The 26,252-nt window shown below is 57.1% G+C and overlaps 2 protein-coding genes across 2 annotated transcripts in view; both read left to right on the top strand.

Annotated features, from left to right (window-relative positions):
* The window catches only part of LOC135232897 (collagen alpha-1(III) chain-like), a 3,956-nt gene extending 2,578 nt beyond the window's left edge, over positions 1–1,378 (top strand). Inside the window, exons 7-9 of the mRNA XM_064294817.1 lie at positions 81–264; positions 429–559; positions 799–1,378. Of these exons, the coding sequence (XP_064150887.1) occupies positions 81–264; positions 429–559; positions 799–1,378 (895 nt within the window). The remainder of the gene's footprint in view (positions 1–80; positions 265–428; positions 560–798) is intronic.
* Positions 880–26,252, top strand: PDGFA (platelet derived growth factor subunit A). The gene is made up of 7 exons (XM_064295933.1): positions 880–944; positions 1,407–1,536; positions 2,893–2,989; positions 9,069–9,173; positions 11,848–12,035; positions 22,472–22,598; positions 25,473–26,252. Exons 2-7 carry the CDS (start codon positions 1,474–1,476, stop codon positions 25,481–25,483), a joined length of 591 nt encoding a protein of 196 aa, XP_064152003.1. The 5' UTR covers positions 880–944; positions 1,407–1,473; the 3' UTR covers positions 25,484–26,252.

Below are 26,252 nucleotides of genomic sequence, written 5' to 3'. Positions count from 1 at the left end.
GCTGGAGACCCAGACTCCGGGGCTTTTTTTTGGAGCATTCTCTTTCCTCCCTTCCCTTCCACCCCCTCGGTTCCGCTCAGGGCGCGGCCCGGCTTTCCGCGCGGGAGTGGGGGCTTAGGGGCGTGGGGTCCCAGGGTGGGCCTGAGGCACCCTGCAGCCCCCTCCCCCGGCCTGGGCGCGCTCCCATCTGGAATGTGGGTGGAGGCTCCTTATTCCGGGGCCCCAGGCGTCGGCTACTGGGCGGGGGCGCGTGGCAGCCGCCAGGTGAGTGCCCTAGACGCGCCCCCAGGCCCACCCCACCTAGCCCCAGCTACTCGGCGCCCTCCTTTTATGGAGAGGGGAGGCAGGGGCTCCTGGGTCCTAACCGCGGTCAGAGAACGAGGGCCCAGGGGGAGGGGGCTGTTCCTCTTCTGCCCTTTTTGGCGCAGCAGCTCTGGGCGCTGTCCTTTCGCCGCCGCTGGGGCCAGGAGAACGAGACAGCGCCGGAGTCTTTTCTGCGGCGGCCTCCTCCCTTCCCCGCTGCCGCCGGGTGCCGCAGGATCGCAGCTGACACCGGCGGGTGGGAAGCCCGAGGGCGCGTGGGGAGCCCGGCCGGGCAGCGGGCTCGGAGCTGGGCGCGCAGTCTCGCTGGATTATGAGCCCGGGGGAGCAAGACTGTGTGGGCACTGCGGCTGCGGCGGCCCCCACGCGCTTCCGAGGTGCGGGTCCGGCCGGGATCCGGGGGCGGGGCGGGGGAGGGGCAGCGGCGCTATAACCCCCTCCCCGCCGCCGCCTGCCCCACACGCCCGCCGCGCGGAGCCCGCACAACTCCCGGAGCGCCGAGAGCGGCTCCTCCTCCTGCCCGGCTCCTGGCTTCTCGGCTCCGGGCGGAGGCGGCGGCGGAGGCGAGGCCCGAAAGGAGCCGCGACCAGGCGGCGGAGCGCGGCACCGGGACTGGGCCGAGGGTGCGCCGTGCTGGGCCGCGCCGGGCCCGGGCGACGGCGGGAGCGGCGCACAGGGCCGCCCGCAGCCGCAGGGAGAGCGCGGCGGCGGCCCGGGCCGGTCAGGCGCCCGGGCAGGTGACGGGCGGGGCGGCAGCGGCGGCTCCAGCCTGGCCCCGGGCCCTGGTGGCGCTGATGCCCGCGAGGCCGCGGACGTCCCGGCCGGCCGGCTCCTGAGCCCGCGCGGGGGAGCGAGCGCGGCGGCGGCGGCGGCCCCGGGGACGCTCCAAGGAGCAGGCCCGGCCCCGCCCCCGCCCTTCCGTCCCCACCCCCTCCCGGCGGCTCGCGGCTCCCGGCGGCGGCGGCGGCAGCGGCGGGCGCGCACTCCGCCTCCCCGCGCGGGCGCGCCGGCCTCTCAGCCCGCCGGCCCGGCCCGGCCCCGCCCGCCCGTGCCCTGAGGGATGGTCCTGCCTCTCGCCGCCACAGGAGCCCGGCTGCAGCGCCCGCCCCGCGGCCTCGCCTCCCCGCCGAGCCCCCCGCGCCTCGGGCCGCGATGAGGACCTGGGCTTGCCTACTGCTGCTCGGCTGCGGATACCTCGCCCATGCCCTGGCCGAGGTGGGTGCCACCCGCGCCGCGTCCCCGCGCGGCGCCCCCGGCGCACGCCCCCCGCCGGTCGGGCGCTCGGAGCTCTGCAGCGCGCATTTTGCTCGCTGCTGGGGAGGTCGATTTTTTAATTTTCCCAACTGGGTTCTATTTCTGCCATGCCTAAGTGTGTCTGGTGAGTTCCGAACGCGTTGCGTCGCTCGTCCGTGCAGGGACGGGGGGCGCGCGGGGCGGAGGAGCAAGGAGAAACTTCGGGGGGCGCGGGCTTCTTTCCGGGAGGGGTGACTGGGGCGCGGAGGCCGTGAGGCCCCGGGCTGCGGTGACCCGGGAAGGGGGTGTGAACCCGCGGAGCCCGGGAGGGGTGGCGGCGGCCGGCGAACAGGTAGGGGCGTCGGCGGCGGCAGGAGCCCCCGGCGGGGCAGGGTGTGGGCACTGCGGAGCTGCAGCCCAGGCTCGGGCGGGCCGGCGCTGTCTCCCGCCCCGGGCCTGCTTACAGGTGGCTGAGCGAGGCTAACCGGGCTGGGCCAGGCGCCCGCGCCCTCCCACCTCCCGCGTCCCCACCCCCCTGAATCCGACTCCCCTGGAGCTCGGGCGTGATGAATGGCTTTCTCCAGCTCCCGTGGTGGGACCTTGGTGCTCCAGCCCCCGCGACCCCCGGCTCCTTTTAAGAATAGGGAAGGAATGAGGAGGGCCAGGTGGTGGGGGCCGTCTGGGCAGGGACCCGGGAGCTGCAAGAGGTAGACATTTAACCCCCAAGTTCCCGGGCAGCGTTGCCCAGCGCCAGCTGAATTTGGGGAGTCTCAGTCGGCACTAGGGCCGCTGCCGGGTTGGAGCCGGGGTGGGGCTAATGGGATGTGAGAGAGGAGACCCTCTCCTCCGCGCTCGGCCGGGATTCCGGGGCGTGAAATTTAAGCCCCCGGCTAGATTAAAGTGTTAGGGCTGCCTTGACTTTCGTTGCCGATCCGTGACGCATTTCAACTTGATCTTTCTAGATGCTGATTTTGCTATTAAATCAGAAACTCCCGGGGCCTCTTGCTGCCCCCAGACCTCCTGTAACTGACACCAAGGGCAGAGGGACTGGAGAGCGGGGGCTTCTGTTTGAAAATCTAAGGAGGGAACTTCCCCCTCCCCAAAGAGCAGACCTGGGAGGGGAGAACCCGGGGTCGTGCCCGGCCCCACCCTCACCCTCCTTCTCCAATGCTTGGGCAGGGGGTCCGAAGACCTGGCCGCGGGGTGCCGGCTTGGGCGACCGCCGCTGGGTTTAGGCTGGGTCGCGCGGGAGCTGTGGCCGGTTCTCTCCCGGGCCCAGGACCCACGCCGACTCTCGGCCCGGGCGCGCAACGCTGACCGTGTCGTCTCCGCTTGCAGGAAGCGGAGATCCCCCGCGAGGTGATCGAGCGACTGGCGCACAGTCAGATCCACAGCATCCGGGACCTGCAGCGACTCCTGGAGATAGACTCCGTAGGTAAATCGCGCTCCCTGCCCCGGGCACCCGGGAGGGCTGGGCGGGCGCGGGCCGCGCCAGGGCCAGGGCCAGGGCCGGGGGTGAATACGGCCTCCCCGCGCTTCGGGCCGGGCCCGGAGCCGCGCGCAGGAGCGGACCGAAAGGTCAGAATCCAATCCCTGGCCATAAAATCCTGAGCGCATGAGTCAGGAGTTTCTCTTCCAATCACCACTTTCTCTCCCGGCGTCGGCCGAAGGCTGCCTGCTTGCCCAGGGATTGTTTTTGCGTTTAAGGAAAATACAGTGTGTGTCACGGAAAGTTCAGCGCATAGAGGGCGCCGGAGCCGAGGCCCGCGGGCGGCGCCCCCGCCAGGTGTGCCGACCCGCGCGGGCAGGCCGCAGGAGCGGGCAGAGCCGAGCCGAGCCGGGCCTGGCCAGAGCCCGAAGCGCGCAGGGAGTCCACGTGGTGGAGGCCTGAGGAGGGGAGGCACCTAGTCCGAGGCCAGAGCAGCCGGGACCCGTTAGGGGCCCTTTGTGATCGCCACGAGCTGGTGCCTAGCCATGCCCGAGGGTTGGGCCTTTGTGGTTTGTGGAGGCCAGTGTCTGTCTTTTCATGACCCAATAAAAAAGGCCCGCCTTCTACACATCTGCTGTTTGGGGGCTATTTTTGGGTTCACCCTCAGGGCCTGGAGCCCAGCCACTTTAGAAAACAGTTTATTTGTAAAGCGGAGTTTTGAAGCTCTGGAGTGTTGCTTCAAGAGTTGAGCTAGACCCCGGTTGGCTGAGGTTAAAGGGGTCCCTTACCACTTTCTCCAGGTTAATAACCGTGGAGGGGTGGACTGGGCTGTCGCATTAGGTGGCTCGTCTTTTGTGAGGACAGGGCAAGGTCTGTCCCTCTACCATCTTTGGGACATCCTTTTAAAATTCACTTTAGGCATGGGAATTCAAACCAGGGCAATACTCATATCCAAAAAAAGGAATTGATTGGCTTAAAAAAAAAAATGCCCATCAGGAGTTTGTCAACAGGAGTCTGTAAAAGCTGCTGATGTTGGTTGGAGGAATTTTAGTGAGTTGAAGATTATTCTCCCTGCTAACTGCTGGGCGGGGGGGGGAGGAGGAATTAAGTAAAATCACATGGCCTAGTCATTTGGAAATTTGTACCTAATTATGGTGGTGGAGAGGCCTGAACTATTTTCGTTTCATGCCAAAACTATTTTCTAGCGAGGCACACGGTTTCTGTAGTTTCTTGACCCAGGAAATCCTCGGCTGATCCTTATCGCGAAGGGTTAGAATTTCACTTGGAGATCAGAGTTGGGCCAAGGAGGTGGTTTTGAGCTGGGTCCTTGATGTTTAACCCTGGGGAGAAGAGGATTTGGCTCTGGTTGGCTGGGGAAAACACTCGCCTGCACTTTGCTGGTCCCTGAAGGATTTGGATAAGTGAGGAGACGCATCCCAGAGAAGGTTCTTGGCTTTTTTTCTGGCCTGCAGAAGGGAGGCCCAGGGAGGGCCAGGGACACAGCAGGGAAATGGGCCATTGACTTTCTGCCTGCACCTTTCTTATTCTGGTCTCCGCCGCTCCACCTCCCCCACCCGTTAAAGCTTTTAGCATTTTGGCTCTGCAGGTTTATGCTGATGGCATTCCTGACCTGGGCTCCCGCCCCCCTCCCCGGGCCCAGGGCCTCTTTTGGAAGGGCTAGAAGGAAAGGCCTGGTGCACCAGCCAGGCCCAGGCCAGTGGGTTTCCAATGAACCTTCACACAGACGTTCCGGAGACATCTCCCCCACTTGCCCCCCGCCCCCTGCCCCCCCCCACCCCGCCCCGGGAGTGGAGCTGTGTGTCTGCTGTCAGACTTTCTGGGGTCTGCATACTATTTTTGGGGTGGGGCTTTGAGTGTGACAACAAGGGGGCCTCTAGGACCTTCCTTACCCCACCTGTCCTATTCCAGTGGGAAATCTTGTGACACACCCCACTGTAAGTCTCCATCCTCCTGGTCCAGCACAGATTGGAACCCAGGCCCATAGGAGCTGCAGTCTCTTGAGAATAAGAGTTGAGCTAGTTGCTTCTAGAACTTATAATGGGGGAGGGGTCTTCCGCCAACTCCTGTCCCCACCCATGCAAAGTCCTAAGCAGCTGTGGGGGTAATTCTTTCATCCTTTGAACCCCCTTTATGGCCAGTCACTGGCTACTCTGCTGGGGGTACCCTGCTCTTCTGGGAGACTTTGAGGGTACAGGGGGTCAGTGAGAAAGGGGCTGGAGTGTGGAGGGAGACCCAGCTCACGGCGCCCACCTGCTTTCCTTAACCCACCTTGGTAACTCTCGGGCCCGCATTCTTAGCGTTGAGTCCCCTTAAGTAACAGATTCACACATGAGTGGGAAGTGGCGAAGGAGGGGGTCTTACACACTGACCTGGGGGACTCCCGACCCCCAAGGGGTGGAGCGTGATTTGCAGGCATGAGCCTGGACTCCCCGCAATGGGCCCTGATGCTGCGGAGTCCCCATTTTATCAGTACCAGTCGCTGTGTACGGCGACTGCAACTCATGGCGACCGCAACTCATGGCGACCTAGTGTGTGTCAGAGTAGAACTGTGCTCCACAGGGCTTTCACTGATTTTCCAGAAGTAGATTGTGAGACCTTTCTTCCTAGTCCAACTTAGCGTGGAAGCTCCGCTGACACCTGTTCAGCATCCTAGCAACTTGGAAGCATCCGCTTACAGATACTTGCCGGCCGTGCGTGAGGTGCGTTGGCCAGGAATCGAACCTGGGTCTCCTGCATAGATGAGGAATGTACCAGCGCCTCAGAAACCAGTCTCTGTTGAGTTGACTCCGACTCATGGAGACCCCACGTGTGTCAGAGGAGGACTGCGTTCCGTAGGGTTTTCATGGCTAATTTTTGGGAAGTAGATCACGAGACCTTTCTTCCGAGACACCTACAGGTGGACTTGAATGCCAACCTTTTGGTTAGCAGCCGAGCCTGTTAACAGTTTGCAGCTCCTTGGTGTGGAATGTGGAGGCCCGAGGCGGTGGAACTCCATCCTGCACCAGTGTGTCCCACCGAGCAGTCAGCAGGTGTGTGCAGGAGAGATGAACGTGGGTTTGATTTCTCCCTTATGGCTCATAGGTCCAGAGATCTGCTTGTGGCCTTTTAATTATCAGTAGCCACGGGGCTTGGGGCCTATTTGTCGTGTGTGATGAGAACAGACCATTCAGCGCTGGGGCCCGCGGGAGAGCTTTGTTCTGGCAGGCGCCTGGCCGGGTGCCTGTGGGTCATTGAGTAACTGATCATAAATATCTCCATCCCGGGCCATTAACGCTCCAACCAGCGCTGATGGCGACCCATCCTCCGAGTTGTCATCGGACATCTGTGCATGAAAGACAAAAGGCAAGAGCCCTTGATTAACTGTCCTGAGAGTAGTTTTAGGGCATGATTCATGCTACGACTGCCTAGGCCTGGGCTGACTTGTAAGTTGCTGCTAGGGCGAGTTCCTTCCTTCTCTGCTCGCATAAATCAGAAATGGTGGCTTCTCCCCTTAGTGCGCTTAGCTCTTGGCTCTTGACCACCCATCTTGCATTTGGGGGCAAGGACTGGGCTTGTTTCTGCACTGTCTCTTGTCTCCGTTTCAGGTTTCAACCAGGTTGGTGCAATGGGAAGGCTATTGTCTTCTCTGTTTATTAAGCTGGGGGCAGGAGATCTGGGGTGGGAGGGGCTCCCTGAGCTAGGTGGACACAGCTAGTTCTGGAGGCTTAAATATGGGCCCCTGCCACCAGCAGATGGGCCTCACTTTCCCCATATGTAAAAAGGTGATAACACCTGCTGTATACATATGTAAGGACTACTAAGTCAATTCACACAAGCCTGGCTTGAGTAAAGCCTAGAAAAAAGACAGCCAGCAAAGTTATTGTTCAGTTTTCTCTTGCAAGTGGGAGTGGGCCAGTCAGTCCCCAGTTTGGAGATGGCAAGATGGCTGCCCCCAGAGGTGACTCATAAATATTGCCTTTTTCTCAAAAAATCCTTCTTCAAACAGTTGGCTGATGGGAAATTCTTAATGCATGAGTAGTTCTGTTCTGATCTTATTTTGGGTCAAAAAAAAAATTAGTGGCATTGGAATATTGAGTCATTTTAAGTAAAAAGTTGGGCTCACAATCCGGTCTTTTAAAAGATGGCATCTTTTGCTATGTACACCTTCTGCATGGTTTTGGCCTTCGTTTTGAAGGAGCGTGGGTTTCAGGCTCGACAGGGTTGGGAGGAAGCTAGGTTTTTCCTGTTGGTTTGTGGACTGTTATTGATGCTCATGTGGTCTGGGCAGCAAGGGAATCCATCTGCTTGTCCTGCACCAACGAGGAGACGGCCTCTGGTATGGAGCAGTAGCCGTGACGTCACACGGACCTCTCAGGGAGAGGAGGCCCCAAGACGGGGTCATTACGTGGGCAAAGTCTTTGGATAGCAGCGGGAGGTACTGGCTACTGGGGTGCATTATTGGGGGACAGTAGTGGTTCACTGGTGGAATTCTTACCTTCCCTTCAGGAGACCTGGGTTCGATTCTTGGCCAGTGCACTTCATGTGCGGCCCCCACCCATCTTGTCATTGGAGGCTTGTGTACTACTTTGACACTGAGCAGGTTTCAGCAGACTAAGATGAACTAGAAAGAAAGGCCTGGTAACCTACGTCCAAATATCAGCCAAGGAAAACTCTACAGTCCAATCTGCAACCGATCATGAGAATGGTGAAGGAAGGGGCAGCCTTTTCTTCCGTTGTGCATGGGTTCGCCATGAGTCAGGCCAATGCCACGGTGGCTAACTACAAACTCTCGGCCTGGTTGCCCTCTGGGTATATACTAGGGAGACAGGATGGAAGGAGGTGGGAAGGGACAGGACCCCCAACTGGGTCCAGAGGGCTCAGGGAGCTGAGGCCAGGTGCTACCCCCCCACATCAAGGTGGGTGGCCAACTGTATGTTCCTCTACACCCCACCCCCCCCAATTTTCTCTGCTGGAATCTGAAACCAGAGACTCTTGAGCCTGTCTAAGGGGACAGGGAGGGGGAGAGGATGAGAAGGCAGCATTAGAAGGGGGGGAGGTACTGGGCCGCAGTTGGCCTCCGGGGCTGGGGTTCTAGGTACGGATCTTAGCTCTGGGGCCAGTTGCTCCGGAGTCTGAGAAGCGTCCCTTCTCTGCACCTAGCCTCCCTTGGCAACACCAGGCTCTCTAACCCAGGGGCTTACCACTTTCCTGTTTGCAAGCTGTCTCCCCTCCTGCCTGCTGAGTACAGGACCTGTTTCCCTGGGACTCCTGTCTCCATCAGCAGAGGCTGGCTGGTTTTGCGTTCGGCGAAAGGCCAGGCTCACCCTCGTGCTCTTTCTCATGGCCTCTCGCCCTCATAGTAGACTTATTTCAGGAACAAGTGGGATCTGGCCGAGGGCCCAGAGTCTGGCGTTGCTTCCGATGCCCCTCAAAGGTTAGGATGCTTCAAGGAGGGTTTGTTTAGTGAGGGGGGGGGAAAGGGAGCCACAAACACACACACACACACACACACACTCACAGATTCAACCCGAGAAATCCCAGCAAGATTATTCCTGGATTTCAGCCTTCTGAGTTGGGAGCTTTGGGTCCTTGGAGGGTGGGATGGGTGGCCCCAGGGCCTCCTTTGAGGAGGTACAATGGGGGACCAACCGCAGCTCTTTCCATCTGAGTCCTCAGCATTGCTGAGTGGTCCAGCAGGGGCCGCTACATTTTGGGGGCCTCAGCATAGCCTTTGCTGAGGTTGATGGGGACATTTTGGGGAGTTGCAAACCATTCTCACTCAGGGGACCCCAACCACCTTGTGGGGGGCCAGGCCTGCTCTTTGTACCCAGCTGGCCTCCAAAGTTGACTTAGAAGGAGAGCTGCTGAGCAGACGGTGGCATCTGGGTGTGTGTGAGCTGGTCCCCCATCCAGGTGTGTGCAAGCTTGTCCCTGCTCAGGTGCATGTGACTGGTTCCCCCCCTCCAGGTGTGTGCGAGCCGGTCTCTATCCAGCTGTGTATGAGCTGGTCCCCTCACTCACGTGGGCAAGCGGGTCCCCACTTAGGTGTGTGCAAACTGGTCCCCATTTCACTTTTTACCTGCAGGGACTGAGGATGCTTTGGAGCCAAGCCTGAGAGCCCGGGGGGCCCACGCCTCCAGGCATGCCCCCGAGAGGCGGCCAGTGCCTGTTCGGAGGAAGAGGAGTATTGGTAAGAGGGTGCTGGGGGAGATGGGCTGAGGCCGAGGGTGCTACAGGGGCTGGGCAGCACTCCCTGACTCTGGCCCCTGGGGAGCTGCTTGGTGTTCGCCTCTGGGTCTGCCGGCCTCTGTATTTGTGGCCATCGGCTGGTCACTTGGCCCTGTTAGCTCAACAGCTCTGAAGGGCTGCCTGTCTGTGGGGTCTCATTGCCCCACCAGTCCTACCCCGCTATAGTCTTGGCCTCGTGCGGACACTTCCAGGGGGAAGAGACTGTGTGAATTCCTGAAGTGCCCGTTCCTGTTGCAGCACGCTTGCCGGAGCCCTGAGCTGGAAAATGTGGCTGCGTTTAATTTCCAATTCATAAGCAGGAGCTCAGTGCTCCCGGCTATCAGCTTAAAAACAGACAGTGGGGGCTGGGGGACTGGGAGAGGCATGGGGTGGGGGGCTGGGAGAGGTGGGAATGGAGTGAATGAGACATGCGTGCTCCCCCCAACACATGGCTCCCAGGATAACTGGTTTAGGGGTCATCTTGCAGACTGTACCTCACGTCTGTCTGGTCGCTTGGAGAGAAGACTGGCTGATTCAGAAAGTTGGTGGGGCCTCATGGGCCCTCTGGTGCTCAGCTGGGACGGGGAGCCCTTCTCAGCCAGGACAGGGTAGGGGGTGGCCCCACAACCCTGTTCTGGCTGCCTGGGTTGGACCTCACCCCTCGCTGTGTGACCTTGAGCAAGCCCCCATACCGTTGAGCCTTAGTTTCCTTCAAGCAGATCGTTTTTTATTTTCTACCTCTAGTGGGGAATGGGGGTGAGTAATCATACCTTATGCCCGCAGGCCCCCCATAACGTTCTCACCACTACTGAACCTTTTATACTACCCCACCCCTACCCCAAACCCATCTCAAAGGCCAGGACCCTCCCCCAGTACCACAGAGCCCCTTTCTCCAGGCCTGTCCTGATAGGTTAGGGAAACTGAGTTCTGACGGGAGGGCATAGCTATAGGGAATAAGGGATCGCATTGAGGGGCTTGGCCATGTTGACCCCCATGCTTTCCTGGCAGGCCTGGGGCTGGCAGGTGGCCTGGCCCTTCCTACAGCCCAGAGCAGTGCACTGTGGGGCCCTGGGTGCTTGGCTTGTTCTGGGGGGACCCAATGCCCTCTTCCTGACACTGTCCACTGGTACACCTCCTGGCGTTCCAAGAAGAGGGACCCCAGGGAAGTGTGGCAGGCCTGCCTTGTGCTTCTTGCGCTGGGCTGAGTGTTCGGGGTGGCTGTGTGTGGACCTTAGAAAGGGTGGGGCCATCTTCTGCCAGGCCATCCCGGATCTCCCCCAACTCTGGGGCTGGGACTTCGTGACTGCCTCTGTAGGCTGGCTGGGCCCCGGTGTGTGGCGTCCCGTTGGCCCACGTAGATGTCACCAGCAGCTGTGATGGGTCGAACAGCTGGGTGTTGCGGCCTTACCTAGTAAGGCAGTGGGGCGGCATCAGCCCCAGCGAGGCTCCCTCGGCTCGCTGATCACGCCTGGTGTCCAGACAAGGTTGTGGGCTGTACAGAGCGGCCTGTGCCCTGAGTGAGTGTTCACAGAGAGCAAAGCAGAAAATAGAGCCATCACTATCCCTGGTGAGGGGCCCGGAATCAGGGCATTTGTGTCCTCATGTTTCCACCCTCTCCTGACTCCCATCCTGCAGGAATGTATTTTTACTTTAAAATTTCATTAAGGTGAAATATAAATAGCAAAATGTTTACCACTTTAACCATTTTTAAGTGGCATTTGTCACATTCGCTATGTTGTGCAACTGTCACCCCTATCTGTTTTATCTGTTTCCGAAGGTTTTCCATCACCCCCAACAGAAACTCAGCACCCCTTCAGCAACAGCTCTTTCTTGCCCCCTCCCAGCCCCTGGAAACCTCTAATCTACTTTCTGTCTCTCTGCATTGCCTGTTCTGGATATTTTGCTTAAGTGGAATTATGCAGTATTTGCTCTTTTGTGGCCAGCCTGCTTTGGACATGATGGTCTCAGAGCCCCACCACATACCCTTCCCAGGACCCTCTGGGTCATCTGATCACTGTTTTTTACGGCTGAGCCACAGTTGACCTTCCCCGATGCCCCACCCGGGTGTGGCCATGGGAACCTTGGTGCATGTGGGGTCTAGAGAGCCCTGGAAGGGAGTGACTGTCTGTGTGGGCTTCGTCCCTTCCAGGACCAGGGTTTGGCTGGGGGCTACCATTGGCTATGGGCTGGCCCCTTTCTCGTGGAATAGGGCCCTGGCTTCCGTTTCATTTGCACTGCACCCTGCACCCAGGAGGAGCTTCCTAGCACTCAGAATTGAAGGGGTAAATGGGCTGCCTGAGGCTTCAAGGTCACAGCCTCCCAGCCCTGCCATTACCAGACCGACCAGGCTCCCCGAGCTCTACACCCTGCCCCACAGTCATGTGGCCTCTAGTATCATTGCCCCTAGTGTCATGGGCTCCTTTTTGCCTGGACCACCGCTCCTTCATACTCACCCTTGGCCAGCTCTGCAGCACCTCAGGGCACCTTGGGAGGGGGCTCTGTCTGCCTTTGCGGGCCATTCTGCCACTCCCCCCCAGTGCTGTGGATACCCGCTGCCTGGGCTGGGACCCCTGCAGCCTGGGGGGAGAGGCTGACGGGGGACAGGGCCGGCATTCACCGCAGCCCTGCCTCTGCAGAGGAAGCCATCCCTGCTATCTGCAAGACCAGGACGGTCATCTATGAGATACCTCGGAGCCAGATCGACCCCACCTCCGCCAACTTCCTGATCTGGCCACAGTGCGTGGAGGTGAAGCGCTGCACTGGCTGCTGTAATACCAGCAGCATCAAGTGCCAGCCCTCGCGTGTGCACCACCGCAATGTGAAGGTGAGCCCGCCCCTGGGCCCTGGACCCAGGGACCCCACCCCATGGACCTCATGACCCCCAGACCCATCCCCATGTACCCTGTCTCCATGGACCCCATGACTCAAAGACCCTATGGACCCCAGAACCTGCCCCACGGCCCCCAGACCCGTGGACCCCATGGACCCCAGACTATGGTTCATGGACTTCACAATTCAAGGACCCCATGGACCCCAGAACCTGCCCTACAGATCCCATGATCCATGATCCACGAGCCCTGGACCCTATGATCCATGGATCCCATGACTCACAATCCACAGGCCCCACGGCCCCTGCCTGCTCCTGCCCCAAGGTCCCCTGCTCCACAGCCTCCACTGAACTATGCCCTCCCAAGCCTTTACAATGTGCTGTCAGCCAGGCGATGTGGTGGGTGGACACATGTGTTCCCATTTCCATGGCAGGCACACTGAGACCCTGGGAGACAGTGAGCAGTGGTAGGGTCAGAACTTGAACTTCAGTTGTGGGTGTGGGGGCTGGCTTCTGAGAGGGTTGGAGGGCAAGGAGGCCTTACCGCTTTGGCCAGTTCTGAGCTGCTTTGGCCTCTTGGATGGGTCTTTTGAGGGCCTCACCTGACTTGGGAGCTGCCTGGCGTGTGGCAATCCCGTCTTATGGAAGGACTTGGGCGTGCTGGGCCGGGTTGCAGCACATGGGCCTGAGGACTCCCGCTGTCTAGCGTGACACCCAGACTCTGGTTTGTGGGAGGACCTGCTCCCTAAGCACAGGGAGGAAAGTTAGTTGCTGGGGGATCAGACAGAGCTGATTTCTCCTCCCACCAGCTTTGGGACCCTGGGCATGTCCCTTACTATGATGGGGCTCTGTCCCCTCACCTGTAATGGGGTAGTGCCCCTAACCCATGGGAACTCTCTGAGGTTGGGTGCTACCAGATATGCCGTTGACTGAGGTCTTTTGGAGTGGGGTCCTCGGTCCAACCATCTCCTTCTTTCAGCTTCTGGTGTGATGGGAGGTACTCAGGAACGCAGTGGCTTAGGGGGGCCATCTCTGGGGTTACTGGGAGCTGCACACACCTGGCCACCTGCCACAAAGCCCCTCTCGGGGTAGGGCCTAGCTGTGTGACCTCCAAAGGTAGCACTGGGGGATTTAGGTAGGCTACCCTCAAGTTACATGTGGAGGTTCTTTGTTCTCCCTGCTTTATTCCCTGGGGACAATTCTACTTCTCCAGGCCCCTCTGGGCATCCATGTTTCTGAGGTACCTCCGGCTTTGGTGAGGCACAGCTGAGGCTGGGACCTCCCCTAGGCTTTCCTACTGGGGGAGGTAGCCCTTTCAGGGTTCCTCTTGCTGGGGACTGGATTTGGCTGGGCTAAGGCATGTCATGATATCCCATGTGACCCTCGGCAGTGAGGGTGAATCAGGGCAGTGGAGACAGGTGGGTCTTGCCCCATAGGTCTGGGGGCCACAGGGTGTGGTTTTGGATCCCCATCTGGTTGGAACCCACCTCATAAGGAGCAGGAGCAGGTGAACCCTCGATGGGGTCAGGGTTCATTGTCTTTGCAATGTGTTGCTGTTGAAGTTTTCTTTGAGAAAAACCAAACCCGTTGGCACTGGCGTTGATTCTAACTCATGATAACCCTATGTGTGTCAGAGTAGTACTGTGCTCCATGGGATTGTCAACGGCTGTGATCTTTGGGAAGCAGGTTGCCGGGCCTTTCTTCCAAGGTACCTCTGAATGGACTTGAATCTCCAAACTTTAGGTTAGTTATTATTATGATTAGCTACCATTGAGTCAGTTCCAACTCATGGCAACCCCACATGTGTGAGAGTAGAACTGTGCTCCTAGGGTTTTCAATAGCTGATTTTTTTGATCACCAGGATTTTCTTCCGAGTGCCTCTGGGTGAGTTTGGCCTGTCACTCTTTTGGTTAGTAGTTGAGTGCAAACTGTTTGCACCAAGTCTATTCCTTGAATACAAATGATTTTAGCCCCTCACCCCACTCAAAACCTACTCTGGAATCAGCCTTGGTCGCTGAACAAGATGCCAGGAAAATTTTCATAATTAGGTTTTTTTGGGGCTCTTAATTGTCAGACAGCCCAGAACATTGGCCCCAAGGTGTCTATGGCAGTGCTCCTGACCTCAGGGACTGCCCCGGTGCTCTGGGCACTGAGCAAGCAGGTCCCACATCTTCCTGTCCTGGGATCTCTCCAGGGCTGATCACCCCCTTAAACACCCCTAAGTGCTTGTCTGGGGTCTCCTTCCTGCCTTCAGAGCCTGCTTTGTTTGGGTGGGAGAGAGCGGGCATTGCTCAGGCCCAAGTTGCTTAACTGGCATCTCCATACTTGACAAGTGGTGGGGATTCTCCTCGGCTGCACCCAGCATTGACCTCCCCACACACCTGCCCCATGTTCATTTGTTAAGGGGGGAAACTGAGGCCTGAGGGGGTTGGCCCTGTACCCCTCTTCAATACTGTTCTGCCCATGGGTCTCCCCTGCTGCCTCCCCACCCCACCACCACCACTGTGTGATCCTGCATCCTCTGTCTTCTGGCCCCCAGGGGGGTGGCAGTGGGAGGTGGGCATATGAGTGTCTTGGGGCTGCTGTACCAAGTACCACAAACCATGTCTCAAAACATCAGGAATTTACCATCTCACAGTTCTGGAGGCTGGGAGTCTGAGATCAGGGTGTCAGCCATGTCGATTCCTTCTGAGGCTCTGAGGGAGGATCTATTCCATGCTTTTCTCCCAGCTTCTGGTAGCTCCAGGCATTCTTTAGCTTGTAGCTTCAAAGGCCCAATTTTCAAACAAGGTCAAGTTCATAGGTACTGGATCTAGGACTTCAGCATATCTTCTTGGGGGACACCATTCACCCCATACCTGGGTTCCATGAGCTCCAAGGGTCTGGGATAGCTGAGGTCTTTCTTGGTCACTGGAGAGCAGGATGTCTAAATCAGATCTCCCCATTATGGGTGCAGAGGGGCTGTCCTCAGGCATCCAGGCAGGAGTTTTGGGGTGCAGGGTATGGAAATGAAATGGGTCGACTCATTCGAGGAGCTTGGCCTGTGGGCTCTGGCTCTGGGGACCCTCATGCCCCGATCCTTGCTTCCCATAGAGGAAGAACAGGAGCCCTCATTCTGGGGTGGGGGGTTTCCAAAGCCCCATGTCCGGGGATCCAGCAGGGGGTCCAGCAATTGCCTGTATAGCATAGTATGTGTGGGGGGTTCTTCCTAGGAAAGGCACCATCTCTACCCTGGGCCCAGGTCCAATGGCCGTGGCAGGTGGTGGGGCTGGGGTTCAAGGTACAGACCACCTACATCAGGCCGGCAGCACCCTTCGTACCAAGGCTGTGAGTGGCGCCTGCCCGAGGTCACAGAGGGCCTGGTTCAGGGCTGGGCCCTCAAACCCAGGCCCCTTCCTGTTCTCCCCCATTGGAACATTGGGAGGAAAACATCCGGGCTGGACACTGGGGGCCTGGAAGAGTGGATAGCACCAGGGGACAGAGAGGAACAGGAGGCCCATTGTAGAGACGGACTGGCCTGCTCCATATGGGGCCAGGGCGGACGTTGACCTGGGGGCTCGGGCATTGGCCCCGAGAAGCCCCAGATTTGGACTGAGCGCCTTTGTGGTGGGTGCTAGACATGGAGAGGACATGGAGGGTGGTGGGAGGCAGCCTTGCCTGTCTCCCTGGGTGGTGGGGGTGGGGGCTATATTTCCTGGTTTAAGTTTCTCTGCTCCTGGCCTTTGGCCTTTGATTCAAGTTTAAAATTCTCTTTATTAGAAGGTCAAGCTTACTGAGGCCAGGGTCACCCCTGCTGTCCCAGTGGGGAGCTGTCCAGTGTAGGGTCTGCTAAAGGCCGCCCTGGGCCTTGTGGTCTGAGGAGTGTGACCTAGGCCCCTGTAAGCCCTGTGGAGGCAACTGAGGCCCCAGACTTCACCACCTACACCCTGCACAAGGCTGGGTCTCTGGTGGCTGCCCTGACTTCAGGGGCCTGTGCTGGGCTCTGCTCTTTTCTGGGACCAGCCTCCAAGGGCAGCAGCTGGACAGAGAGCCTTTGGAGGAACCAGCCTCTTCTGGCCCACCCCCACCCAGGGATCACCAGGGCTAGGGGAAGGTGGTGGGGGTCCAGGCTGGCTCTGCTGCATGCTTGCCCCACCAACTGTTCCTGGGTGCTGAGCATGGCTCTGTAATTGGACATGTGGTCATCCTCTGTCCCCAGGGCTGGGGCTGACACTGGGTCCCTCCCTGATCCCCCCATGAGTCGGGTGCGTGGAGTGGAGGGACATGAGATGTGTGGCCTGCACAAAGCAGGGAGGACTGAGTTCTATGGTCACAGCCTGATGTCTGCTTGGCCCCTGCCCTGCCCAGACCTGGGTTGCTGCTGTAGTAGTCACAGTGAAGGAGCTGGTGAGTCTAAATAGCCCACCTCTCACCATCTGGAGGGCTCATTCTATTTTACTCCTCAAGAACATGGACAGCTGGGAAGTCAAACGGTCGCCATTTTGAGTTGACATAGCCCTTGCGGGATGACCGGAGTTTTATCAGCAAATGGCCTCGACCCCCAGCTCTCTAGAACTGATGACAAGCCCCTCAGCTGCACAGAGCTGTTGTTGTGGCTCCTCCTTACCTGGACCCCGCCCTCTGGGAGGTGGAGGTTGGGGTGTGTCCATCTGTGGTGCCGACACAGGGCCTGGTGCTGAGCTGGGAAGGGTGTTTGGGAAGAGGTTGTTTGGGGCCTGGTCCAGGGTCTTTTAGAAACACAGTGGCTTTGGCAGCACTGAACTCATGTGGGGGTTTCAGAGTTCCTAGTGGTCCTTGGGGTGAGGAAGGGTTTGGGGGTGGGGTACACCCTCTGTCAGCTGGGTGAGGGCCCCTAGTCAGGTTAGTGGGCCTCGGGTAGCCAGAACCTGGGGTCCTTTTGTTCTCAGGGGTGCTCTGGGCCCTCTGATTGGGGGAGGGACCCTACCACTTCAATGTATTTAGCCAGTTTGGTGAAGAATATTGAATATCCTGGGGACTGCCGGAAGAACAAATAGATCGGCCTTAAAAGAAATAGAATCAAAATGCACCTTAGAAGTGAGGATGGCGAGATTTCGGCGTGCTTACTTTGGATGCATTATCAGGAAAGAACGGTGGCTAGAAAAAAGGGTGTCATGTTGGGCAAAGTAGAGGGCCACCGAAAATGGCCGAAACCCTCAGTGAGATGGGTTGACACAATAGTCGTAACAACGGGTCCAAATGTATCAAAGATGATGGAGATGGCGCAGGACGGGGCAGCATGTCATTCTGTTGTGCAGATGGTCACCATGAGTTGGAGCCCACTAAACAGCAACTGACAAGTGAAGCCTCTGGAAATCCATCCCATTCACAGTGGATGAGAAATTGAGAGGGGGAGGCTGTGGAGGCTCGTGGGAATATCACATCTGAAGCAGAGGGGCTCAACTGCCAATCGTAACCCATCAGGAAGATTTCTCTGACTCAGAAAGGGCCTCTGAGGGCATTAAGCCCAGTTCCTTCAGCTTGTAGAGCTAAGAGAGAGGGGCATATTCAAGGTCTCTTGAAGACTGGGGAGACAGTGAGAGAAGGGCGAAGGGGCCTGGTCTAGCATTGAGGGTTTAGAGCTGCCTCAGTTTCCTCATCTGTGAAACGGGCAGCATTGTGTCCCAATGTTAGCTGTGTGGGTTACGTGTGACTGGTAGGTGCGATTGGTAAATGGTTGTTTTTATTATTGATCGATTCTGCCTTGAGGCTCTAAAGATAGTCTGGAGTGCAGTGGGGTGTCCCTTGCAGGCTGGGGGCTAGGGACACGATGTCCAGCAGGAATTTGGGGCTTGTTGGCCTTGTGTGTCTTCCTAGAAGAGGGGCAGCCATCACAGAATGGATTGGCTCTGAGGAGCATTCAGGTGTCATAATTGTGGTTCAGGTGTGCTTTATAGTGGGGAGACGAGTGTCTGGGCTGTTAAGGTGAGAGACACACCCAAGGGAGAAGAAAGGGAGGGGCGTGGGGACTCCCCACTTGGAAGGTTCCGGAATGGCGTCTAGGGGCCGAGGTGAAGCGAATGAGAGTCCTGAGGACGCTGTCACCTCAGCTCTCTGTGCATGGGTTGTGTGCAGGAGGCATTGGAGAATTTAATATTCTCTGTGCATTCTTGGGGAAAAATGTGGCCATTTCCTGGCCAGACAGAGGTGGCGGAACAGCCTGGAATCCTCACATACCCAGGGGCAGGTGCAATCATAAACCGCTGTTTGTTTTTTCTGATAAAATGGGCTGTCTGGGGAGAGAGTGGGTTCCTAGACCGGGAGGCCCTTGTGCACTCCCCTCCCTGTGGGGCCTGGGGAGGGGCCAGGAGGTGTCTGCTGTCTGTGTGGGGAGAGGGACCAGCCTGAACTCTGCTGCAAGGTGGGCGAGCAGCTTTCCTGAACCTCATATTTGCCCTGAAGAGGGATCTAGGCGAGGCTGCTTATTGAACAAAGGGGCCGGGTTGTCCCAGGGCCAGAGCAGGCAGCCGCCCTGCCCAGTTCAGCCCTGGACCGAGAACCCAGGCCAGCTGCCTGTGGCCCTGCCTTCTACCCTCCCAGCAGAGGCCAGGGTGGTGGGCAACTCAGGCCTTGGGAAGGATGTGAGATCAGGGCCCCTCTGTCCCACCTGCTGGGGGCTGGGTGGGCAAGGGTTGCGAGGTCCTGTATGGGTGGAACTGGTCCCGTTTGTACCCCCTGAGGTCCCAGTCTGGGCAGATTCCAGGTCTGGGCTGGTTGGCTGTGGTGCTGGGTAGTCAAGTCCAGGCCTGCCCACCCCAGTGTCTTTGAGGGAGGGGACCCCTCACCTGCCCACCGTGTGGCACAGAAACTTGAGCTATATGGGCAGAGCAGACCACCCTGTGGTCCCCAGGCTCACCCCAGCCACGTCCTCTGACCCAGGTTGGTGGTGCCAGGGCTGATCTCGGGAGGGCGGGTGCCGAGTTAAAACATCGCTGGCAGCAGCGGCTCCTCTGGGAAGGCAGCGCTGTCCCGCTTTCTGGGCCTCGATTCACCCTCACCACACCCCTAGAGGTGGGGTGGTCGCCATCCCCATTTTATAGATGGGAAGGTTGAGGCTCTGACAGGCCTGATGTGACTGCACCCACGTGCTCCTCTGGGCCTGATGTCCTGGTATGAGTCTAGGGGATCACAGGATGACCTGCCCTGCCCACATAGCTCAAGTTTCTACTCCCCCCCGGCAGGCAAGGGGTCCCAGGTATGAGCAGGGGAGACCCTGTCCCAAAAGTGAAGTGGGCTGGGATCGCAGCTCCCTCCCTGCACCCTGAATGCGAGTTTCTCCTGGAACTCCCTGACTGACGTAGTGAAACCTCTCGCCACAGCCCCTTTTCTGGCCGGGCTCCTGACCCTGCTGAGTTCGTGCCGCACCCCACATCTGTGAGCGCATGCCTGGTGCAGGGCGTTCACACCCGGGCAGCACATACCACTTCACACGTTGGACGGGCACCTTTGCACCCCGGGTTGATGATTAACACAGCCGCTTTTCGAGGCCACAGTGAGCCGTGCAACCCTGTCCATTGCCGAGAGCAGCTTATCTGGTGGGTAGGCTGGGCGCAGGGTTGACTATACTGCCTGGGTCCTCACGACCCTCTGCATGGAGCCTGGACAGCCCCTTCCCAGACTGCCTGGGGTCGGGGGGAGGCAGAGGCCTCTGAGAGGGGGCATCTAGCCTGGATCTGGGGTCTCCTCACCTGTTCACTGCAGCTCTGCTCATGCCAGAACTAGGGCGGGCTCTGTCTCCTCCTGGCCCCCTTTTCCCCAGTGGATGTTGAGGGGCCGCTCTGGATATGGCTCAGTCGGCACCAAGCTCCACACCAGCCAGATACGGGCTGGAGGTGACAGAGCCTCTTATGGGCCTGGAGAAAGGGACTGCAGGAGAGTCTGAGGGCAGGTGGGCAGAGGTGCTATGCCAGTGCCCTGGGGAGGCCGTGACAAGGACCACAAGCTGAGAGGCTGATAAGAACAGAAATTTACACTGTCTTTCGGTTCTGGAGGCTAGGAGTCTGAATTCAGAGCATCAGAGCTATGCTCCCTCGGAGGGCTCTAGGGACTTCTGGTGGCCCCAGGGGTCCCTTGGTTTGTAAATGCTATGTCTCTCCTCTTTTATAAGACAGCACTCAAATGAAATTAGGGACGTTGGTGGTTCAGTGGTAGAATTTTTGCCTCTCATTCAGGAGACCTGGGTTCAATTCCTGGCCGACGTGACTCATGCGAAGCCACCATCCATCTGCCCGTGGAGGCTTACGTGTTGCCGTGACGCTGAACAGGTTTTAGCGAAGCTTCTAGACTAAGATGGACTAGTAAGAAAGACCTGACAATCTACTTTTGAAAATCAGCTGATGAAAATTCTGTGGACCACAATGGTCTGATATGCAACCAATCATAGGGATGGCACAGGACTGGGCAGCGTTTTGTTCTGTTGTTTGTGTGGTCACCATGAGGTAGGTGATAGGATTACGATCCCTCCCACTCCAGTATGAACTCAAGTTAACGGACAACGCCTTCAAAGACGCTGTTTCCAAACAAGGCCACGTTCACAGGTACAGGGGTCGGGACTTGAACGTATCTTTGGGGGACACTGTTCCACTCCCAGTAAATGGTCATTGTTCCCAATTATGGGCCTGGTAAATGAGCTGTCTGGGGCTCTGGGCAAGGGAAGTAAGTACGTTGTGGGGCGTGGAGAATGAATGGGGCAGGCTTTGTGGAAGAGGTGGCTGAGGAGTCGGGGCTTCCCAGCAGGGGCAGACAGGACCTGGTGGGCACTGGTTGGGGGATTTGTATGAGACTTGGACAGAAGCTGGGGGCGGGGGGAGCACTATGGTCTGACCATGGACAGTACTGTGAGGTGGTTTGGAACACCAGCTCCAGAGCTGGCCGCCCATGTCACATTCTAACGCTGCCACTTAGAGCCTGTGTGTCATCCCTGGAAAGGGGGCAGCCCTGTGCTTCAGTTTCCCTTCTATAATATGGAAGTTGTTAGGAAGGTAAATGAGTTAGAGAGCTGATGTTTGGATTGTCCCTCACAAGGAAGATGACGAAGAGAAAGCCTTCTCTGACTTGTCCGTAAGTGGGAGAAATGAGGGAGGGGCGGAAGTACTTCGGCGCAGTAGCAATGCTGAGTGCTCAATAGCCAGTTGTTGTCAAGTTGCCTGACACATGGTGACCCCAAGTTTGTCAGAGTGGAACTCTGCTTCATAGGATTGTCAATGGCTGTGACCTTTCAGAATTAGATTGCCAGGCCTTTCTTCCAAGGCACCTCTGGGTAGACACGACCCTCCAACCCTTTGGTTAGCAGTTGAGCATGTTACTGTTTGTACCATCCAGGGACTCCTTGAGTGCTCACTAGGATGGTTTATTGAATGCTGTGTGCACGCTACGTGTGCATGTGTGTGTGTTTGGGAGTGGAGTTGAGTTCCCATACCAGGATGCACTGGTCCCCAGGGCCCAATGTGGGGGCACAGGAAGGGCCAGGGTTCCTGCTCTGCGGGTCGAGGGGGGATTCCATCTCTCCCCCTCCACTCTTGAGCCCTGGGGACTGCACCTCTGGGACCTGTGCCCTGGACTGGTGAGTGGTGTGGAGATAGGCCTGCCTCGAGGTAACCCTGCACCCAGGGAGGTGAGGCCGGCTTGGCCCCTAGATGGTTGGCGATGCCCTTTGGCTGGCTCAGGTCTGGAGCAGGTGCCCCTGGCCACATTCCTACTTTCTGGTCCTCCCTGCTGCCCTTTGCCAGAAAGCCACAGCCTGCCCTTGGCTGCTCCTCCAGGAGTCTGCCTGGCTGGCTTCTGAGACTGTGCTGGGATTCCCAACCTGTGTTGCCCCGAAATGGCTGGGCTTCCATGGGGTAGGAGGAGACCCTCCGTGTGGGCAGTAGCTGGGCCAGCAGCACCCGGAGACTCCTGGCCTCTTGAGCACTGAGTCTAGCTCTGTGCGGGGTCACCCAGCAGCCACCTTCAGGGGCTTCATGAGCTGTGTTTGTCCTTGAGCTGGATGTGGAGGGCCAGGCAGGGGAGGGCTTCCTGAGTGAGGGTCTGCATTGAGCTAAGTTCGGCACGCTTCCTAGTCTGTGTTGTTGTTGGGTTTTTTATGTATGTCTTTGTTAATAAAAGTACGTTTGAAAGAATTCCCCACAGCCCAGCTGTATAGAAAATACTTGAACGAACTCCTCCCTCCCCCATTCCACTGAGGGACCCTACATTTAGAGCTCATCCTTCAAGCCTCTTCTCAGGCACGTGGGAGCCTTTTGGATGGGTTTCTTTTAAACAGAAAGGAGATCAACTCACAAATACTGTGCTACAGCTTGTAGGCCCCCCTACTCCGCCTAGACCTGCCCTCCACACCATCAGGTAGGTGCCCTGCGGGCCTCCTGCTCCAGAGGGTCTCGACATTGCTGCTCATGGCGGCTCTGTTCTCTTGGCAGGTGGCCAAAGTGGAGTATGTCAGGAAGAAGCCAAAATTAAAAGAAGTCCAGGTGAGGCTGGAGGAGCACCTGGAGTGCACGTGTACGACCTCGAACCTGAACCCAGATTATCGGGAAGAGGAGACCGGTGAGTGGTGCTACCATTACTGTTGTTATTATGTTATTCTTTTTTTCATTTAAGGAAGGTTCCTCAAACCTTGCTGCAGGGGTTTTTGGGAGTGGTTTCTTTGAAGAGGAGCCTCCGGGTGGTGCAAACAATGAACACGCTTGGCTGCTAACCAAAAGGTTGGAGGTTCGAGCCCATCCAGAGGCACCTCAGAAGAAAGGCCTGGCGATCTATTTCCAAAAAAATCAGCCACTGAAAACTCTGTGGAGCACAGTTCCACTCTGACACACTTCGGGTTGCCATGAGTCAGGGTTGGCTTGCTGGGCTGTAGGATTTGAGGTTGCGCTGTCTTCTTAACCTCGGGGAGTACACCCGTGGGGAACCTGCTACAGGCCCAAACGTCCTACCCGAGGGCCGTGCAGGGCAAAACCATGGGCAGAGCTGTGGTTCTGGGGGAGAGGCCGTCAGAACCATGTGAGCAACAGCTGGTGGCGAATTTTGAGTCCAGCACACTGGACCAGCCAACTGGGGTACGGTGTAGACATGGCTATGGTGTAGACGGAGGACATGTGGACAGGCTGCCCCAAGCCTTGACCTTCACCCTTCAGGGCGGACTTTGCCCAGAGGCAGCGGGGCGTGGGGACCCACTGCTGTGGCCGCCCTGAAGGGGGGGTGGGGGGACCAGGAAGTGCCGAGTTTTCTGCAGAAAGATAAACACCACAGGTATTTATTGCTTCAGTTTTCTACCCAACAGCCTTCCCCTAGGCCCTCTCACCCTCCCTGCCCTTTTGTTAACAGGAAGGCCTAGGGAATCAGGTAAAAAACGGAAGCGAAAAAGGTTAAAGCCCACCTAGAGCGGCTAACCAGGTAGGACCTGTCTGTTGGAACCCCACCGGGGAGGGAGACGCAATCAATTCTGATCACACTGGCCAATCACACTGCCATCTGGAGAGGAGAGGACGCTGATTGGCCTTGATCGCTCTGCCGCTTCCGGTGTTGCTGGCTGTGGGTCTCCTGTCTCCTGATCCCCGGCCGACGGCCCTTTCCCTGCTCTGGAGCCACCTCCTTAGCTTGGCCTTTCTTTTTTCTTGATTGGGGAGGCAGAAACAGTCACACATACGTGAATTTGCTGGCGGGTGATAAGAGTTGGCGTGTTTGGGTTTCCTGAGCAGCTGAGGGGCAACCCTGACATTGCCTAACTGGTATCACTTTGGGTAAGTCCCTCATCCCATTTGACACATGGAAAAACTGAGGCTTATAGAGTTGACAGACAAGGATTGTTGAAGGCTAGATTGATCCTGTCTGCAATTGCTTAATCACTGGTGTCCCGGGGTGGTACAAATGGTTAAGTACTTGGCTACTAACCGAAAGGTTGGTGATTCAAATTCACCCAGAGGCACCTCAGAAGAAAGGCCTGGTGACCTCCTTCCAAAAGATCACAGCCATTGAAAACCATCTAGAACACAGTTCTACTCTGACATACAAGGGGTCACCATGAGTTAGAGTCGACTTGACAACAACTGGCTTTTATCAGTGTACAGGGCTATTGGTTACTGTATAACAAATGGTAGTGGGCTGCTAATAAGATCCCAGAAGTAACAGGTTCAGATGAGGTAGAAGTTCTTGATGGGACCAGAGCAGATACTCAATCACAAGGTATCTGTTTTCTTTCTGTTGGTGGTGTTTCCATCCTCTGGGCTGCCTCATGCTCCAGAGTAGCTGCCAGAGCTCCAGAAATCACACCCATGTTCTAAGCTGGAAGAAAGAAGAAGACGAGGGGAAGAGCAAAGAACCTTGTAGAGAGCTTTCCCAGAACTCCTGCCTGGTGGCTTTGCTTTTATCTCAGTGGCCATCCCTCCATGCAAGGAACCAAGGAAATAGTCTTTTTAGGGAGATACCTTGGTCCTCAGGAGACAGTGGGGTTGGGGCAACCACAGGCATCCCAAAGAGGCTGTTTGAGGGCTTCTCGCTCCTTAATGTTGGCCTGTCTGGCCCGACCTTAGCCTCCTGACCCATGAAAATCCGTGGCATCTAAAACAAACAGTTATAAGAGGCAGCTCTTCAGAGGCAGTGTGTCTGAGAGCCTGGCTCTTCTGGGCAGCGTGGGCCTGGAGGGGTCTGTAGGGTCAGGGAGCATTTGAGGTCGGAGGGTCAGGTCCATTCATGGGGATCCACGTGGGAGGGAAGTGTCTACTTGGAAGGGCTCTGAAGCAGCGAAAACAATCCCCAGCCTTTGCTTTAGCTAGCCCGAAGGTGTGGCGTGGTGGGTGGTCTTGTGCCTGCCGGTGGATGCGGCCTCTGGAGCATTATGTTCAGGTCTCCACCATATGGCTGATGACATGAATCCTGCAGTCAAAGACAAGTGGGTGTGCTCCGTGTACCTGGCTAACCTGCAGGCTCTGGCAGGTGGGTGGCACATGTGTAAGAATGAGACATAGAATGGGGAGAAGCCTTAAAGCTGCTCTTCGCTCAAAGTAGGTGCCCAACTTTGCCTGGCCACAGAGACCCCTTCCAGCTGGTGGCACCATCCTCAGGGCTGCCTCAAAGCCTAAAATGGCTGCTGGAGCTCCAGAAATCGCACCCATGCTCTAGACTCTAGGCTTCTAAGAGGAAGGTGGGAAAGAAAGGAAGAAAAGAATCTTTTGGGCCTCAGTTTCTTTCATCTGTACAACGGGAAGATGGGGCTTGCTTTCAACTTATGTTCTGTGAGATGCTATGAGCCTAGTCCCGACCCTGGCCAGGGTGTTGGCAGCAAAGGTAGCAAGGCAAATTGGATTTAAACAGTGTCCTGGAAACTTTATATCCTAAGGCTTGCTGCATTCGCCGTTGACGCTGTGCTGTGTGTGCACAGCGGCCCTACTCATTCTCAGTGTCTGTCTCTCCCTCTCCTTGCAGACGTGAGGTGAGGACCAGCCGGCAGCCCTTCCCCAGGACACGGATGTCCATGGCGTGTTACATTCCTGAACCTACTATGTACGGTGCTTTACTGCCAGCGTGCGATCTTTGTTCTCCTCCGTGAAAACTGTCTCCAAGAACACTCCGGAGAACAAAGAGACAGTGTACATTTGTCTAATGTGACATCAAAGCAAGTATTGTAGCACTCAGTGAAGAATAAGAGGCTTCCTTGTCAAAAAAAAAAAAAAAAAAGGAGCGAGAGAGAGAGAAATTAAAAACAGAACCACAAAACATGACGCAAACAAAAATGACCCACCAGAAAACATCCACACGGTTGGCTGAGAGGAGGACGCCCAGTGTGATGGGGGTGATGGACATCGCAGCAGCAGACTGGATTTCTGTCACAGGTGCTTTTGGCCAAGGATGTGGAGCTGGCTTTCTGGATGAGGGCCACGCAGGAGCCAGGAATGTTCCAGAAACCGCCACGCTGATGTTCGGAGCCACACCTCCTCGCTCACACGTAGTGTTTAAGTCTATACAGAAACCTTGGGAGCCTTAAGTGGATTTTTTTTTTTTTTTTTACACCATAAAGTGATTATTAAGCTTTCCTTTTTACTCTTCGCCTAGCTTTTTTTTTTTTTTTTAATTATCTCTTGGATGACGACATTTACACCGATAACGCCCGAGGCTGCTGTGACTGTTGAAGAGTGGGACGGTATTTTTCCTAGCAGGATGCAGACTAATGAAATGAGATGTATTAAAATAAACATGGTATACCTA

The sequence above is a fragment of the Loxodonta africana genome, chromosome 12 (assembly GCF_030014295.1).
Source record: "Loxodonta africana isolate mLoxAfr1 chromosome 12, mLoxAfr1.hap2, whole genome shotgun sequence".
Taxonomy (NCBI): domain Eukaryota; kingdom Metazoa; phylum Chordata; class Mammalia; order Proboscidea; family Elephantidae; genus Loxodonta; species Loxodonta africana.
Note: the sequence above shows the minus strand (reverse complement) of the source record. Positions and strands in the feature narration are given on the sequence as shown.

Excerpts from the sequence above, each read along its gene's own strand:
- PDGFA (XM_064295933.1), top strand. The coding sequence starts at position 1,474 with ATGAGGACCTGGGCTTGCCTACTGCTGCTCGGCTGCGGATACCTCGCC. Across the intron at positions 1,537-2,892 it reads TCGCCCATGCCCTGGCCGAG|GAAGCGGAGATCCCCCGCGA; the intron begins GTGGGTGCCACC and ends CTCCGCTTGCAG. Across the intron at positions 9,174-11,847 it reads TCGGAGGAAGAGGAGTATTG|AGGAAGCCATCCCTGCTATC; the intron begins GTAAGAGGGTGC and ends CTGCCTCTGCAG.